The sequence below is a fragment of the Styela clava genome, chromosome 13 (genome assembly GCF_964204865.1).
Source record: "Styela clava chromosome 13, kaStyClav1.hap1.2, whole genome shotgun sequence".
Classification (NCBI taxonomy): Eukaryota; Metazoa; Chordata; class Ascidiacea; order Stolidobranchia; family Styelidae; genus Styela; species Styela clava.
The window spans coordinates 3,354,568-3,370,894 of record NC_135262.1 but is presented as its reverse complement, the minus strand read 5'-3'; the positions used below and the strand labels follow the sequence as shown (position 1 = coordinate 3,370,894).

Below are 16,327 nucleotides of genomic sequence, written 5' to 3'. Positions count from 1 at the left end.
GTTGAGTGATCACGGACCTTAAAAGTGATGATACAAATCGCATCCCATTAGGAGTGAACGGTTTAGGAAATGGTATTTAAACTATTTAATAAACTGAAAAGGTAGGGGGCACCGGTCCTCCAATGCTACCCAAACAAACATCTGCTTTTAAATTTACTAAACATATTTCCCCTCGCGGGTATCGTAACGACCTCCCCTGAATGTAAAGTAGGCGAACAAAATTAGTTATCTCCATATTGGTACACATAGTGTGTGTGTGTATGTCACACACTCCTGGAGCGCCATTGTTTTTACGGTGTATTCCAAGTCTTTACAGAAGGCACCGCTCGAAGACCACTTATATAAATCAAGAGCGCGATGCTCAAATATACGGACACAAAGACCAAAACGAAGTCGTACAGGTATGCGCAGTGGACTACTTGTACCAAGGTTTTAACGACTTCGACTGACCATTCATCACAACTAACGCGAAACCGCCACAAATTGCGCAATACGTCATCGCATACAAAATAACGAGTCCCATAGAACCTCCACAGATTTTTTTAAATACATAAAATAGTTTTCTAGCGAATTTTTTGGTATTGGAAAAAGTTTAATGTTATCTGGACTGTTATCTGGTCCATGCAACATCATATACACCCTGTCTATTGGATACGCACCAATTTTGTGCTTGGCATGAAAATATAAAAAACATGATGCATTCTAGGTTAGAATTATCGATTTCAAAATATCATCCTAATTTTGGAAACAAGATTTTGGGTGAAATCATGGCTCTCGTTGGACTTGAGTAATAGCCTTCTGGCGACTTCTTTTATATTTGAGTAATGGAAACTCGGAATTGAGTGAACTATTAGTTGCATAGAATATTAAGTAGATCCATCCTTGCATTTACCTCAATATGTAGGTGACTTTATTTTTCAAGTTTCCGTTACAACAAAACAAAGAAGCAAAGGGCAAAACAAGAGAGCAGGATAAAAAAAAAAAAAAAGATGTGCTGATACATGTGCCCGCTTACCCCGAACATCAAATTGAAATAAATTGAAAAAAAAAATACGTGGGTGTGTGGAGTCTAATACATTGTTTTAGCATAGGATATGGCAGGTTACGGCTCTTATACAGAATGAGTTCGTATATGCCTTTTCAAGTTATAATTGTTTGAAAAACACTTTTCACATTGTTGACAGATGTATGATTTTTGTCTAGTATGAATTTGAATATGGCGTTTTAATTCTTCTGGAGTTTTGAAAGATTTCTTACATTGCTCACAACTAAAAGGTTTCTTGCCAGTATGGATATTTTCATGCTTCTGTAAGTAATTTTTGAGCCTGAAGCGCCTACCACAATATTTACAAGCATATGGTTCATCTCTGTCATGTATTTGTGTATGTGTCCGTAGATTACTTCTCGTTCGAAAATATTTTCCACATTGATCACAAGAATATGGCTTTTCTCCAGTATGGATTCGAATATGGTTTTTCAAGCTAGAATGACAGGAAAAACACCTTTCACAATATTTACATTTGTATGGTTTTTCTCCAGTATGGGTTCGAACATGACATTTCAAATCTGTTTTAAATTTGAAGGCCTTCTTGCATTTGTCACAAACATAAGGTTTCTCTTCAGTATGGATCCTTTCATGAATCTGTGAGTAATTTTTGTGACTGAAGCGCTTACCACAATGTCTGCAAACATATGGTTTATGTCCATAATGCATTTGCACATGAGCCTGTAGATTCCATTTTAGTTGAAATAATTTTCCACATTGGTCACAAGAATATGATTTTTCTCCAGTATGGGTTTGAACATGTCTTCGTAAGTTAGAATTTTGCTTGAAACATTTTCCACAATGTTTACATATGTAGGGCTTTTCGCCAGTATGGGTTCGAATATGAGCCTTTAAGTTCGACTGCTGCGAAAAACACTTTCCACAATCATTACAATTGAACGGTTTCTCTCCAGTGTGGCATCGAATATGACAATGTAATTCTTGTTTCGAATTACATGACTTCTGACATTCTTTACAGACAAAAGGTTTCTTTCCTGTATGGATTCTTTCATGCGTCTGTAACTGCCCTTTTCGCCTGAAACACTTGCCACAATGATTACAAACATACGGTTTATCTCCACCATGAGTTTTTGTGTGGACTTGTAGATTACATTTTTGTCGGAAACATTTTCCGCATTGTTCACAAGAATATGGTTTTTCATCAGTGTGGACATGAAAGTGTTTTTTTCTGTGACTACCTTTATGTATTTCCAAAAAAGATTCTTCTCTAAAGGACTTCTCGCAGGTTTTATTCGGGTTCATCTTTCCATCAGATTCCTCCATATCAGAAGTTTGTGTAAATGTCTTTGACAAAGATGCAATTATTGATGAAACCCATGATTATGCCCGATGTCCGTTGAATATTGTTTGTTAATTACGATATATATATATATAAAACGCACATTGTGGATCACTCTATATATATTTTGCTGCACTGAAACAATTGAATAATCAAATATAGTATGAAAATATATAATATCGTTTGAAAATGAAAACTAGTAATTGTAAGCAATTTTCTTAGAGTTATTATTATAGGTGCTCTTCAAACGGGTATATACGGTATATCCAAGTATATATCGGACCATAAGTTGGGTATACAACTGATAAACGGGTGTACAGCATAAGTCAGGGATTCTAAATTCCAATATAATAAGTTATAAAATATCCAAGCGGAGACAATGCACATGAAATATAAAATGTCATCTACGCAAAGAACCGACGTGAGCGCATTGTTACATCACAAATTATATATATAATGCGATCACGTGTTTGGGTTGGTAATTTTGGCTGTAATGCACTTCACTTGATTTATGTTGAACATTATTCCTGTTGATGCTAAGGCTGTCAAGGGCAGAATATGCGAAATGAAGACTGAAGTTTCCATCTGAGATATTGGAAGACGCTAAAGCTTATAGACGTGATAGTGTGAAAAGCCTTCTCACAATGCAGTAATAATGGGACATATATTTACAATATCATTATACAGGCTTCAAGTTGAACTATATGTTTGATTAAACTATCTATCTTTGCTAATAAATGCTGAAAACCATTTATTTCAATCTGCTGAGTGATTAGGGCCAGATATTTACTGCAGGGTGACCGTACATTTGAACCCATGCGTATATCCACGGGTTCAATCTATATGCGGGTGCTAAAACCCATGGGTTAGGGTTAGTATGGGTTTAACTATCCGTGAAACAAAAAAAATTCCATAGGTGCAATAGCATACAGGTGCAATTGTCATGGGTTCAAATGTGTACGTGGGTTCAAAATTCAAATGTAATGGAACCTTACTGCAGGGACCATCACCAGGGCTGGATTTACCAATAGGCTAGGCAGGCTGAAACCTAGAGCCTCGAAATTCGGTTTCGAAGTTTGTAATTCTTTTGAAAACTTGACAAGTTTAAACCCTACGAAAAGTATATATATATCAAATTTTTTCAGAGTAGAAAATTTTGTACACAACTGGTTTCAACCACATTGTAAACAGCCATTATTGCGTCGTTTGCATCATAGGCAAATAAGGGAAATTATTATTATGCGCATTCTGCTGGAAGTTTCTACGTTAAAGTATGGCTGTAGCGGTTGTTTGATCAAAGAAATTGAAAGCAAAACTACCTCAGTAAATTTTTATTCTTTCAATTAAAAATTAGCACCCATGAATGGGGAGAATGAAAAGTTTAATGCACTCATAATTTTTAAATTTTAAGCAATGACATGTGATGTCATTGTTTAGAGAGGAATTCTGAGCTCAAAAATATGAAGGGGCCTCTCCTGGTCTAAATCCAGCCCAGAACATCACCAATTTTGGGATAGGTACATTGTGTCAACATATGAACTGAGTTAGGCCATTGGATTTTGAAAGGTGTACCAGAAATGTACATAGTTACATGGAATTCATGAAATATATAACATCCAAAAAAAACCAAAAGAGGTCTTTCCTCTGCTGCCCACTGACGGCTCGTTGGAAAGCTTATTTAAAGAGCTTGCAATTTTAAAAGTGGTGGTCTGAGTCACAAACCGGATAGAAAAAACCAATTTTTTTTTTCTGGGAGTTGAAACTTCAAACCGTGATAAAAAATAGAAATTTTCGCTAAATCCTTTACTGTTACCGCTTCTTGGTTGGCAAACAATAGCATAATATTGCTGTAGCAATTTCGTTATCTAACTCAAAATACTTTGGTAGATGGAAGGGATAATATGTCTTCTATTACCACCCAAAAAATACCGAAATTTGCATAAATTTCAAAAACACTCCCTCGTTCCGCCGCAAATAAAATTCCCATGGTAATGGAAAGCGAGATTTACCGTCGCTTATGTTAATCTCGAAGAAGACTTCTCATCAATAAACTAAAACCCGGAAAAACTAGACCAACAGTTTGCGACCGATTGCTAAATAAAACCGTGGAGTACATCAACGTACCCGCCGCAATCTAGCGAGTTTTGTCGTGGGTACGTATACGTGCCCACCGCACGGAAAGGGATAAAAACATGCGGCAACACAAAACGCGCAACGCAAAAGCGCAACACGGTGGAATGAACGTAAGATTACGTATGGACCTTTACGCGAGCATCGACTTCCTTGTTTATTTCGTGACATTGGCCAATCACCGAGATGCAAAAGTTGACGTAACAATGCTTCCTTTTTGCATGTGCTCAGACACTTTTCTCACTCAGACAGATTTTCAAGCCTGGTCGTAAACATTACCTCGTTTTTGGACTCTATTCGTTAGTTTTCAGTTGCGTTTCGGAAACTTAAATATAAATCAGATAATTCAAGGATCACTCTGTCTTCCTAGGAGTTTTAATTTAATTGCAGTAATAAAAAATTAGTGTAGAAATAGCTGTGATAGACTAGGCTAAGATTCTTCACCGGTACTTTTAATAAACAGATTGTTATATGCGATGGATCCTAATGATGGTTTGAAACACATACCCAATTTTACAGGCACCATTTCGCAAAGGCACTCTCAAAATAGCCCCGAAAATTTTCCAATGGTAAAGTATAGGAAGAATTTTCCGGGGGTCAAAGGTCGGGGAAAGGTCCATTACGTTACAGGTATACCACGGTAAAAATGTTTGAGGAACACCGATTATTATCCTATGTTACAATACTACCTGACCTGAAGACGAAAAAAATGAAAACGTCAGTACTTTATATTTCAAAATGCCAGTAACACTTGAAATATGTAGAGAGTTATGGTATTCAACGAATTCATAAACACTCGAATTAAAATAATATTAATATGCGCTTAATGCTTTATTTTATATTGACATCATTATATTCAATGAATATTCATATAATTTATTTACAAAAATCGGCTTCAACCTTAAATCCTTTCTAGTTCAAAGTTATCAAAACTGCCTGAATGAGAAATACTTACTCAATTACCGATCCAGGCTACTGAAATGCGACTGCGCCTCTCACAAATGCGTTTACGCGTCTTGTACAGAACGTTTTCAAATAAAGCTTATCATAAACTACTAATCACGGCTATAATTTCCTGTCTAATTCCCAGAATTTATACAGCGCTTAAAATTATTGTTTGAATTATTGGACGCATGATTAATCGTAGTATTCATAGCCTTTTCGTGACAAGCTTCACGCACACTACGAAACATTTCTCTGCTTTGGTTTTCAATAACCAATCAATTTTGTATACACTGAGATCTCAATAATCATTTTGTGGGACAATCACAACATTTGGTTTGATGCAATATTTAGCCCGATGGCTTGGTTGAGGAAATTGCATAAATACGTACCTTAAAAATAGATCTTGGAAAAGTTTAACTTCAGCCTATGTCCGTAACGTCCCAGAAAATTGATGAACCATACCCGATTGGGTTAGAATGACAAGTTGGTAAATTATAAAATGGGATATAATTTGTAATCAAAAAATATGAAATGACAAACGAAATAGCCAAATAATGCATTTCGTCGGCTTTTCTCAAATTGTAAATACATCTTGATTATTGCAATATTTCAAGTTCAGTATCAACTGAGTTTACAAAACGCTCATTTAAATACCAAGTAATATTTTGTCTTCTGCCTTGCTAGGCACGATAAACTCGTGTCCAGTGCATTGATCCTAGATTCTCAGAGATGATGAGTCTCGTATTCAAATAACTGCCTCCACATATAAGGGCAGAATATGCGAAATGAAGACTGAAGTTTCCATCTGAGATATTGGAAGACGCTAAAGCTTATAGACGTGATAGTGTGGAAAGCCTTCTCACAATGCAGTAATAATGGGACATATATTTACAATATCATTATACAGACTTTAAGTTGAACTATTATGTTTATTTAAAATATCTATCTTTGCTAATAAATGCTTAAAACCATTTATTTCAATCTGCTGAGTGATTAGGGCCAGAAATTTACTGTAGGGACCATCACCAGGGCTGGATTTACCAATAGGCTAGGTAGGCTGAAACCTAGAGCCTCGAAATTCGGTTTCGAAGTTTGTAATTCTTTTGAAAACTTGACAAGTCTAAACCCTACGAAAAGTATATATATATATATCAAGTTTTTCAGAGTAGAAAATTCTGTATACAACTGGTTTCAACCACATTGTAAACAGCCATTATTGCGTCGTTTGCATCATAATAAGGGAAATTATTATTATGCGCATTCTGCTGGAAGTTTCTATGTTAAAGTATGGCTGTAGCGGTTGTTTGATCGAAGAAATTGAAAGCAAAACTACCTCCTAAAGTAAATTTTTATTCTTTCAATTAAAAAAAATCGCACCCATGAATGGGGAGAATGAAAAGTTTAATGCACTCATATTTTTAAATTTTAAGCAATGACATGTGATGTTGTTTAGAGAGAAATTCTGAGCTCAAAAATAAGAAGGGGGGTCTCCTGGTCTGAATCCAGCCCTAAACATCACCAATTTTGGGATAGGTACATGGTGTCAACATATGAACTGAGTTAGGATATTGGATTTTGAAAGGTGTACCAGAAATGTACATAGTTTCATAGAATTCATGAAATATATCACATCCAATAAAAACCAAAATAGGTCTTTCGTTGAACGCCAGTTGTGGGCCGGTACCGGTATTCCAGTATTCTGTTATCACAAGCAGTTGGAGCGCATATCCCACAGAGCACGGCGCGTTGGCAGAATCTCATGGACTAGTGAGAATGACGTCATCGGAAACACTGCGCTTATTAATTATGAACGATTATGAAAAATTTTAACCATGTGTATCATGATAAAAATATCAAAAAAGATGTAAAAAATATTCTATCCTCAAAACTGCTCACGTATACAATGAAAGATATCTAGAAAATTACAAAAAATGCAAATGTCTGCTCTGGTGATCACATTCCCCATAAGAGCTAATGTTAAATTGTCTTGTTGACATCACTTTTCTGTTTGCGCGCAGGATGGGTTTTTAATGAATAAGGTCTATTAAATACATGCGGCAACACAAACGCGCAACACGGTGGAATAAACGTAAGATTACGTATGGACCTTTCCCCGAGCATCGACTTCCTTGTTTACTTCGTGACATTGGCCAATCACCGACATGCAAAAAGTAACATAACAATGCTCCCTTTTTGCATCTACTTAGACACTTTTCTCACTCAGACAGATTTTCAAGCGTGGTCGTAAACATTACCTCGTTTTCGCGTTTTTGGACTATATTCGTTAGTTTTCAGTTGTGTTTCGGAAACTTAAATATAAATCAGATAACTCAATGATCACTCTTATCTTCCTAGGATTTAATTTAATTGCAGTAATAAAAAATTAGTGTAGAAATAGCTGTGATAGACTAGGCTAAGATTCTTTACCGGTACTTTTAAAAAACAGATTGTTATATGCGATGGATCCTAATGATGGTTTAAAACACATACCCAATTTTACAGGCACCATCTCGCAAAGGCACTCTTAAAATAGTCCCAAAAATTTTCCAATGGTAAAGTATAGAAAGAATTTTCCGGGGGTCAAAGGTCGGGGAAAGGTCCATTACGTTACAGGTATACCACGGTAAAAAAGTTTGAGGAACACTGATTACTATCCTATGTTACAATACTACCTGACCTGAAGACGAAAAAAATGAAAACGTCAGTACTTTATATTTCAAAATGCCAGTAACACTTGAAATATGTAGAAAGTTATGGTATTCAACGAAGCAGCATTTCATAAACACTCGAATTAAAATAATATTAATATGCGCTTAATGCTTTATTTTATATTGACATCATTATATTCAATGAATATTCATATAATTTATTTACAAAAATCGGCTTCAACCTTAAATCCTTTCTAGTTCAAAGTTATCAAAACTGCCTGAATGAGAAATACTTACTGAATTACCGATTCAGGCTACTGAAATGCGACTGCGCCTCTCACAAATGCGTTTACGCGTCTTGTACAGAACGTTTTCAAAGAAAGCTAATCATAAACTACTAATCACGGCTATAATTTCCTGTCTAATTCCCAGAATTCATACAGCGCTTAAAATTATTGTTTGAATTATTAGACGCATGATTAATCGTAGTATTCATAGCCTTTTCGTGACCAGCTTCACGCACACCACGAAACATTTCTCTGACTTTGGTTTTCAATAACCACTTTGTATACAACGAGATCTCAATAATCATTTTATGGGATATGTTAACGTGGTGGGATAATCACAACATTCGTGCGATGAACACGGCAATTTAATATTTGGTTTGGTGCAATATTCCGCCCGATGGCTTGGTTGAGGAAATTGCATAAATACGTACCTTAAAATTAGATCTTGGAAAGTCCGTAACGTCCCAGAAAATTGATGAACCATACCCGATTGGGTAAGAATGACAAGTTGGTAAATTATAAAATGGGATGTAATTTAAGTAATCAAAAAATATGAAATGACAAACGAAATAGCCAAATAATGCATTTCGTCTGATTTTCTCAAATTGTAAATACATCTTGATTATTGCAATATTTCAAGTTCAGTATCAACTGAGTTTACAAAACGCTCATTTAAATACCAAGTAATGTTTTGTCTTCTGCCTTGCTAGGCACCATAAACTCGTGTCAAGTGCATTGATCCTAGATTCTCACAGATGATGAATCTCGTATTCAAATAACTGCCTCCACATATTAGGGCAGTACGCGCTACCTTTTATTAGGGAGCAAAGCTCAAATATATGGACACGAACGCCACGACAAAATGTTTCACCCGGAATTTCCCCGGAAATTATATCCTAGGCAAAGCTGAAGCAGTGGACCATTTTTACTTACTAGTATCGATGCTCAGACTGCTTTAGATTTACTTGGTCCTGTGACAATGATGATTTCTGCGTCTTGTTCTAACATACACTGAAATGCCACTTGAGTAGACTCACAGTTGTAGTATTAAATTATTTACAGTACTTTGCCGCATCTACATTCAGTTCGTCATGGACAATGGTATCGAAGATCTTTCGACTTTGACGTAAAACACAATACAGCTGTCACTGGCGGATTAAAAACCGTGTTCCGTACAACGTGATTTTGAATCAAATATCAGATCTCAAAGGTTTCATTGAGAATTAATAGAAAAATTCTAGAAAAAAATACAATCTTCAACCACCAAAATTTGAAAGCATTTGGTCGAGTAGGTAATGTGACGGGCTATTGTTCTATACGATAACAAGAAGAAAAAATTTAACAACATTATATTGACAATGATAAAAGGCACATTAGATATATCTAATTTGTCTATGGCTCTATATCCTACTAAGCCTCATTACTCTGCGTGGGTTCGCAGGTACGATTCTCATGCAAGGACAGTTATGTGTTAGAGCAGCGTTTCCCAACCTTTTTTGGTCGCAGACTATTTTCTCGACAGCAAAAACCTTTGCGGACTCAAGGTGCGTTTATTGCAACCGTAATCTTAGCGAAGAAGCAATAAAACCAAACACAACAGAAATTTAACAAATTTCGAAATCGGAAATTCGCTGCAATCACGTGTTCGTTGAAGGAGTCGACTGTTTCAGTGTATAATGGACCTTTTCTGTCGCACAATATTCAATCCATGACAACAACGACAATTTGAAATGTTTTTCTATTTTAATTTAATTGTATTTTATGGTAACTCGCTGTTGCGTCGACTTACGACAAGATGAGAGCATTAGTTTTTTAAAATGCCACGGCAATCTGTGAACATACCAATGTGAGAATATATTGCCCGATTATATTTAGTTTTGATACATATTTTTTGCAATCTTGCGAATTTGTTAACGCCGTTAGAAAATCTGTTATCTGCTATCAATTTCCAGAAAGTTCAACTTGATTTAGTACTTGTTAAAATATATTTAAAGTATATTAGTAAATCAAAAATACATATTCATCGCCTTGCTTTGTTATTATTATTAATTTAATTGTGATCATTTTAATCTGCGGTTGTGTTGACTAAATGAAAGCAATACTACTCAGGAAACATCGTGACAAATCGTGGACACAAAAATGCGTGGTAAAGTGCTCGATTATGTTTTGATTGGTATTTTTGTAAATTCGACAAATCTGAGTTTTTCGTACAATACTTACGGCGCTCCAGTACTGTACGTACCAATATGAAGACAGTAAAGCAACGAATCCAAAGGGAAAATGCCCTGGTCAGTATACTACGGTAGCACCCGAACTTTTGCGATTTGCAATGTCTAAAAAAGCGTTTTTATTCGGTCGCGGATCATTATGAAACTTATGGTGTTCTCCGATCCATTTCAAGTATTTTGTGTTGCCGGTTTTTAATTTAGAATATCTGGGTTGCCATCGTTGACATCTACCAGGAAAAAAAATTTATTCCTCGTTGTTCGAACTGGCGAGAAACATCACTTTCGGTATCTATTGACGCGTGTGCCGACTCGTGTTTTCGTCGAAAATCCACACGTGAGTTGCGACGCGCAAGTGACTTGTCGCGTCACCTGTTACCAAATTTTTGAATTGTAAATTGATATTCTAATAGTTGAATATTCGAATTTATGCCCAGCCCTACTCAGTAACCAATAACTATTGACTCGATGAATGTTATGTGATTGAACTTGCTTTTTATGGTTCATGTAAATTCTAACGTAAATCATAACTTGGCTGATAGCTAAATTTCGCAAAAACCGCAGTGAATTTCTGGCTCGTTGCGGACTCATTCAAACGCTCCGCGGACTCGGGTTGGGAAACACTGTGTTAAAGGATTGCTGGACTTCTCGCCGCCGTAAGGTGGTTTACGTAACCCAGTGGCGGCGCGTGATCATTTTGACAACCGGGGCAAGCTACTGCGGGACCACGTCACCCCCATCTACGGGGACAGGATGAGCGCTGTAAGTTCTCCCATCATTTTATGAGTATAAAAACCATTCCATCGGTAACAACCAATCGGCAAAAGGGACTATTTTTAACGATAAGAAAGTGTCTTTAAAACCGGTCCAAGTCAAGGGATTAATAAATATAGACATAGTTTATTTTGAAACCTCTTTCAAAAGGAAAGGCAATATTTACCCAGATAAATACAATGACATATTAACAGAAACTTCGGGAAAGCAGACAAAACCTAAAATAAGGTTTAAAACGTTACTATGAAGAAAGGAAAGTTAATGCAAAGATAAGGACATGCGTCGCTCTCTCATAGATATATATGCTGCTAGACTTCTACTGCTTGAACATACATGCAACACGCCGCGGTTTCTTGGAAGCAAAATGCTCAATAACGCGCTGATTAAAGTCATGCATCCCAGAAATAACGTCTCTGTGAATGGATAAAACAGCCAAGGAATTTAATCTATCTTGCTTCATTGTGTTTCTGAGATACGTTTTAATACGCTTCAGCGTGCTGAATGTTCGCTCTTCGTCGGCGGAAGAAATAGGCGTCGTCAAAATGATGTTCAGAGATTTTGCAGAATGTCACAGCATTCCTTTGCAGACAAAATCAAACGCTGCGTTGTTTGCCCGCGGCGTAAAGAAGCACTCCATGTGTCGTCGTATTTTATTGTTTGCCGGATACATCGCAGAAGTCTGAAATACACGACTGCACAGACGCTCCATCCATTAGCCTTGACTGCAATGCGCCGTATAATACATCCACGTGATAGAATATTGTGGAGAAAAAAGCGAGAAAAAATGAAAACTCACTATCTTCTAGCAGACGCTTCAGACCTGCCGCCTCCCTCACAGAGCGTTCGTCCCAAACTGGAGAGCTCTGAATGCCATTGAAACACTCAATGAGCTCAGACCTAATTTCGGACACGCCCTGCACCACGCGTGATTGGAAGTTCCAACGTGTTGGTGCACAAGCTGGGAGACGGCGGCTACATATCTGGCGAAGGAGGTCAGAGCGCTTCGGCGAAACGGAAAAAAATGAAGAAAACCCCGAAACATTTGCAAAAATATACGGACGAGAGGGGTATCAAGACACATCTTTTTAATAACGAGGTTAAATTGGTGTGCATAACAATGTAAAATATGCGCATGAGGAAAATCTTCTTTTATATGAACTTGAACACCATGTTTCGACCCACTCATGACTGCCGCGCCGTCATAAGTTTGAGCTATCAATTTTGACTTCGCGTTGTAAGGCTGTAACACTTCTTTCAGTACAGCCGATATTCCGCAAGCCGTGCGATCAACAATTGGGACAAAGCTGTGAAATCTCTCGGTAGGTTTACCATCTTTCACAAACTGAAATATCACAGCCAGTTGGGAAACGCACGTGATGTCAGTTGTCTCGTCAGACTGAATCGAAAGGAACTGGCAATTCTCAATTTCCAGAGCCAAATTTTGTAAATAAATTTTGTACTTTGAGTCGAGTAAATCATTTTGGATATCCTTAGATGTCCCTTTCGAAACAGTTGCGGCATCAAGATGATCTCTCAATACTGTATCTAGGGATGCGGTGTATTCCACCATATCCAAAAATACCCCTCTATTAGAAGAGCCAGCCCGTTCATCGTGCCCACGGAGGGACAGCTCGTGACAACCAATGAACTTCGAAACATCTATCAATCGACCGAGAACATGGCGACGTTTTGGTTGTGCCGACGAATAGAAACAGCGCGTCCTTCATCCAACTGTGCTGCAATATTAACATTTCCGAATGTTCGGTATTTTACTGCATTGTCCAGATGCTCCATAGAAGATTGATGATCCCTGGCACGCTCGGAATGATGTTTAAGATCTCTAAAACCAAATTTACACCAACGTGAGTCACGGGCGGTAGCAAAAAGTAGGCAATAAAAACAAAAAAGTGCGAAGTGAACCTATAAATGAGTTGTAATAGTAGAGGATTTAGATCTTTATCCTGGGGGAGAGGTAAGTCGGTAGTACGGCCTAATCATATGGCGAGGCCTTTCATGTAGTTGGCAATCCATGTTGTCGAAGCATAGACTTGATGTTGGAGGGAGTCGTAATTGATCAGGGTAATCACTCTATAATGGCGAGAAGTGCAGCAATCCAGAAGCTCATTTACCCCAAATGAGGTCATGTACATGGGACCACTTATAAAAAAGATACTGCAGCATTGATTTGTAAGCAGGATAATATTTTTTAGAGTTAGACTAATCTCGAATTTAACAGAAAATATAAATGACTTAGTCTACATTGTAGAATGGCATTACGATTCTCTTGTGGCATATTTGATTGAAGGTTTTGTATAAATATATACTGCAAAGGTGGTTACTGGTGAAAGATAAATGACATTTCTATATGAATTTATTAATTCACAAATCTTCTCTCATAGGCTGACTTTTCATTTTATTTGTCAGATTTCGAAAAATAAATTATGTACATGTTCATTAATACATGCAAGCAACACAATAAAAACAAGTATTCTCAAAACGATTATTATTTTTGTATTCTGGAAATTTAACAAAGATTTTGACGAAAAAAAACGTTTTAAATGTCTTTTGCAATATAAATGATAAAACTTCACAAATACAAAAAGAGATTTTCCCATAAAATCACTCATATTTCTTTTTACTATAACATATTTCAGACAGTATGGCTCATGCTTATGAATAAACAAAGACTTATTTATTCTTACATTTGTTATAATATGCTAAAGTTAAACACTTCCCTCTTTCCCATACAATTTTTCTCAATACAATTTTGAACGCGTTTATTCAAGCATTGGCTATAAATAACGCAACTCTCAGAATATAGTTTCACAAAAAACTCTTTAGAAATCGCTAACAATCGAAGGGCTACTTTTTTTAGTATGAATTTTAATATGTCTTTTCAAGTGGGAATTTTCCGAAAAGCTCTTACTACAATGTTGACATGTATATGGCTTTTCCCCGGTATGGATACGAATATGCCTATTCAAGTGGGACTTTTGCAAAAAACACTTTCCACAGTGTGGACAGGTATATGGCCTTTCACCTGTGTGGGTTCTAATGTGCCCTCCAAGCGTAGATTGATCTGAAAAACACTTTTCACATTGTTTACAGGCATATGGCTTTTCTCCTGTATGAATTCTAATATGCCTTTTTAATTTGGAATTTTGTAAAAAACACTTTCCACAATGTTTACAGGCATGTGACTTTTTTCCTGTATGGATTAGGCTATGGTCTTTCAAGTTACCATTTTGCGAAAAACACTTTCCACAATGTTGACAGGTATATGGCTTTTCTCCGGTATGGATTCTAACATGATTTTCAAGAGTAGAACGCTCTGAAAAACACATTCCACATTGTTTACAGATGTACGGCTTTTCCCCAGTATGAATTCTAATATGCCTTTTCAATTGGAAATTTCGCAAAAAACTTTTTCCACAATGTTGACAGGTATGTGACTTCTCTCCTGTATGGATTAGAATATGTCTTTGCAAGTTAGAGTTCATCAAAAAACACTTTCCACAATGTTTACAAGTGAAACGTTTTACCCCAGTATGAGATTGAATATGCCATTTAAAAACACTTATATTGATGAAAGACTTCCCACATTCTCCACAAGTAAAAGGTTTCTCTCCTGTATGAATTCTTTCTTGTATTTTTAAATAACTTTTGTTCCTGAAGAATTTACCGCAATGTTTACAGGGATATGGGTTATGTCCTTTGTGCATTCGGGTATGTCCCTGTAGATGACTTTTCTGTCTGAAAGATTTTCCACATTGCTCACAAGAAAACGGTTTTTCACCAGTATGAATTCGAATGTGACGCCTGTAGGCACTTGTTGAAGAAAACCTTTTTTCACAAATTTTACAGAAAGTCTGCGGGTCTGTTTCCATAATACGTTTATTTCTTTCCGAAGATTCTTCCAAGCACTTCTTTAATTGTTTACCATCATGATATTTTGCTGTTTTAGCAGGTTTCTCCATATTGGGAATTTATATGAAGGTCTTTGTTGAAGATGCAATTACTGATAATTCCCAATATATTGGATATCTATACATGGGTGCACTATGATAAAAACATGTTAATTTTTTAGTATATTTTAACTTGGTGATTCAATATTTCTTAACTATAATATATAATAAACAACCATATTTGTTAACTTTTAATGCTATTTATCATAGTATATTTATTGTTTGTTGCATTCAAATAAAATCATTATTTTCGAACAAACTATCTAACTACCAGTAATTGACACAAACGTATTTTTACTTATTTCTATATGAACAATTATAATATGAATTGTACTTTCTGATAATTACCGGCAAGTGTCAAGCTGAATTACTTCAATGATATCTCTCGCCAACAAGCTTGTGGCAACATCCACAAACATATCAGAAAAGTTTGTCACAGTTTTACTACTCAAACCGTTTATAAGAACATGTCCTAAACATCATTATTCATTTGATTTGCAGTGCAGATGGTGCATACGGTAAAATCTCAATTTAGTGCGATAAACACAGCAGTTTAATATTTTGTTGAATGCAAGATATATAGTTGCATTTTGCCACCAAGCATAAGTGGTTTGCCATATAATTAAGCTGTCTTGTCGACTTACCTCTTCTATCCTATTCAAATTGGGAACAGTTCAATCTTAAATGTTATCAATATTCTGGAATCCATAAAGACATCTAGGCAACTAATCAATTCAATTATTCAACTTTCCTGCATTTGCTTATTCAACTCATTGGCCAGTCTGGATTTCATGGCCTTTTTGAACGAGAAATCGGGCGTGCAATCAGAAATTCCCGCGTGCAAATAAGAATTCCTGGCGTGCAATTATAGCTCACGACGTGCAAAACAACTGCACTCGCGTGCAACTGACTTTGACATCAGATACCTCTCAATACATCCGCGTAAAATTACCGGTATCGGATAAAAAAATACGTTGAATCAGAGAAAAAATGGACGTTTGACCTTTG

The 16,327-nt window shown here is 36.4% G+C and overlaps 1 protein-coding gene across 1 annotated transcript; it reads right to left on the bottom strand.

Annotated features, from left to right (window-relative positions):
• Nucleotides 1-537: 537 nt before the first annotated feature.
• On the bottom strand, nt 538-15,965 carry LOC120332408 (uncharacterized). Its single transcript, XM_078119387.1, has 2 exons — nt 14,195-15,965; nt 538-2,386 (listed from the first exon to the last, which is right to left on the bottom strand). The coding sequence occupies exons 1-2, from the start codon at nt 15,329-15,331 to the stop codon at nt 1,112-1,114; spliced, it is 2,412 nt and encodes an 803-aa protein (XP_077975513.1). The 5' UTR covers nt 15,332-15,965; the 3' UTR covers nt 538-1,111.
• Between the last annotated feature and the right edge of the window lie 362 nt (nt 15,966-16,327).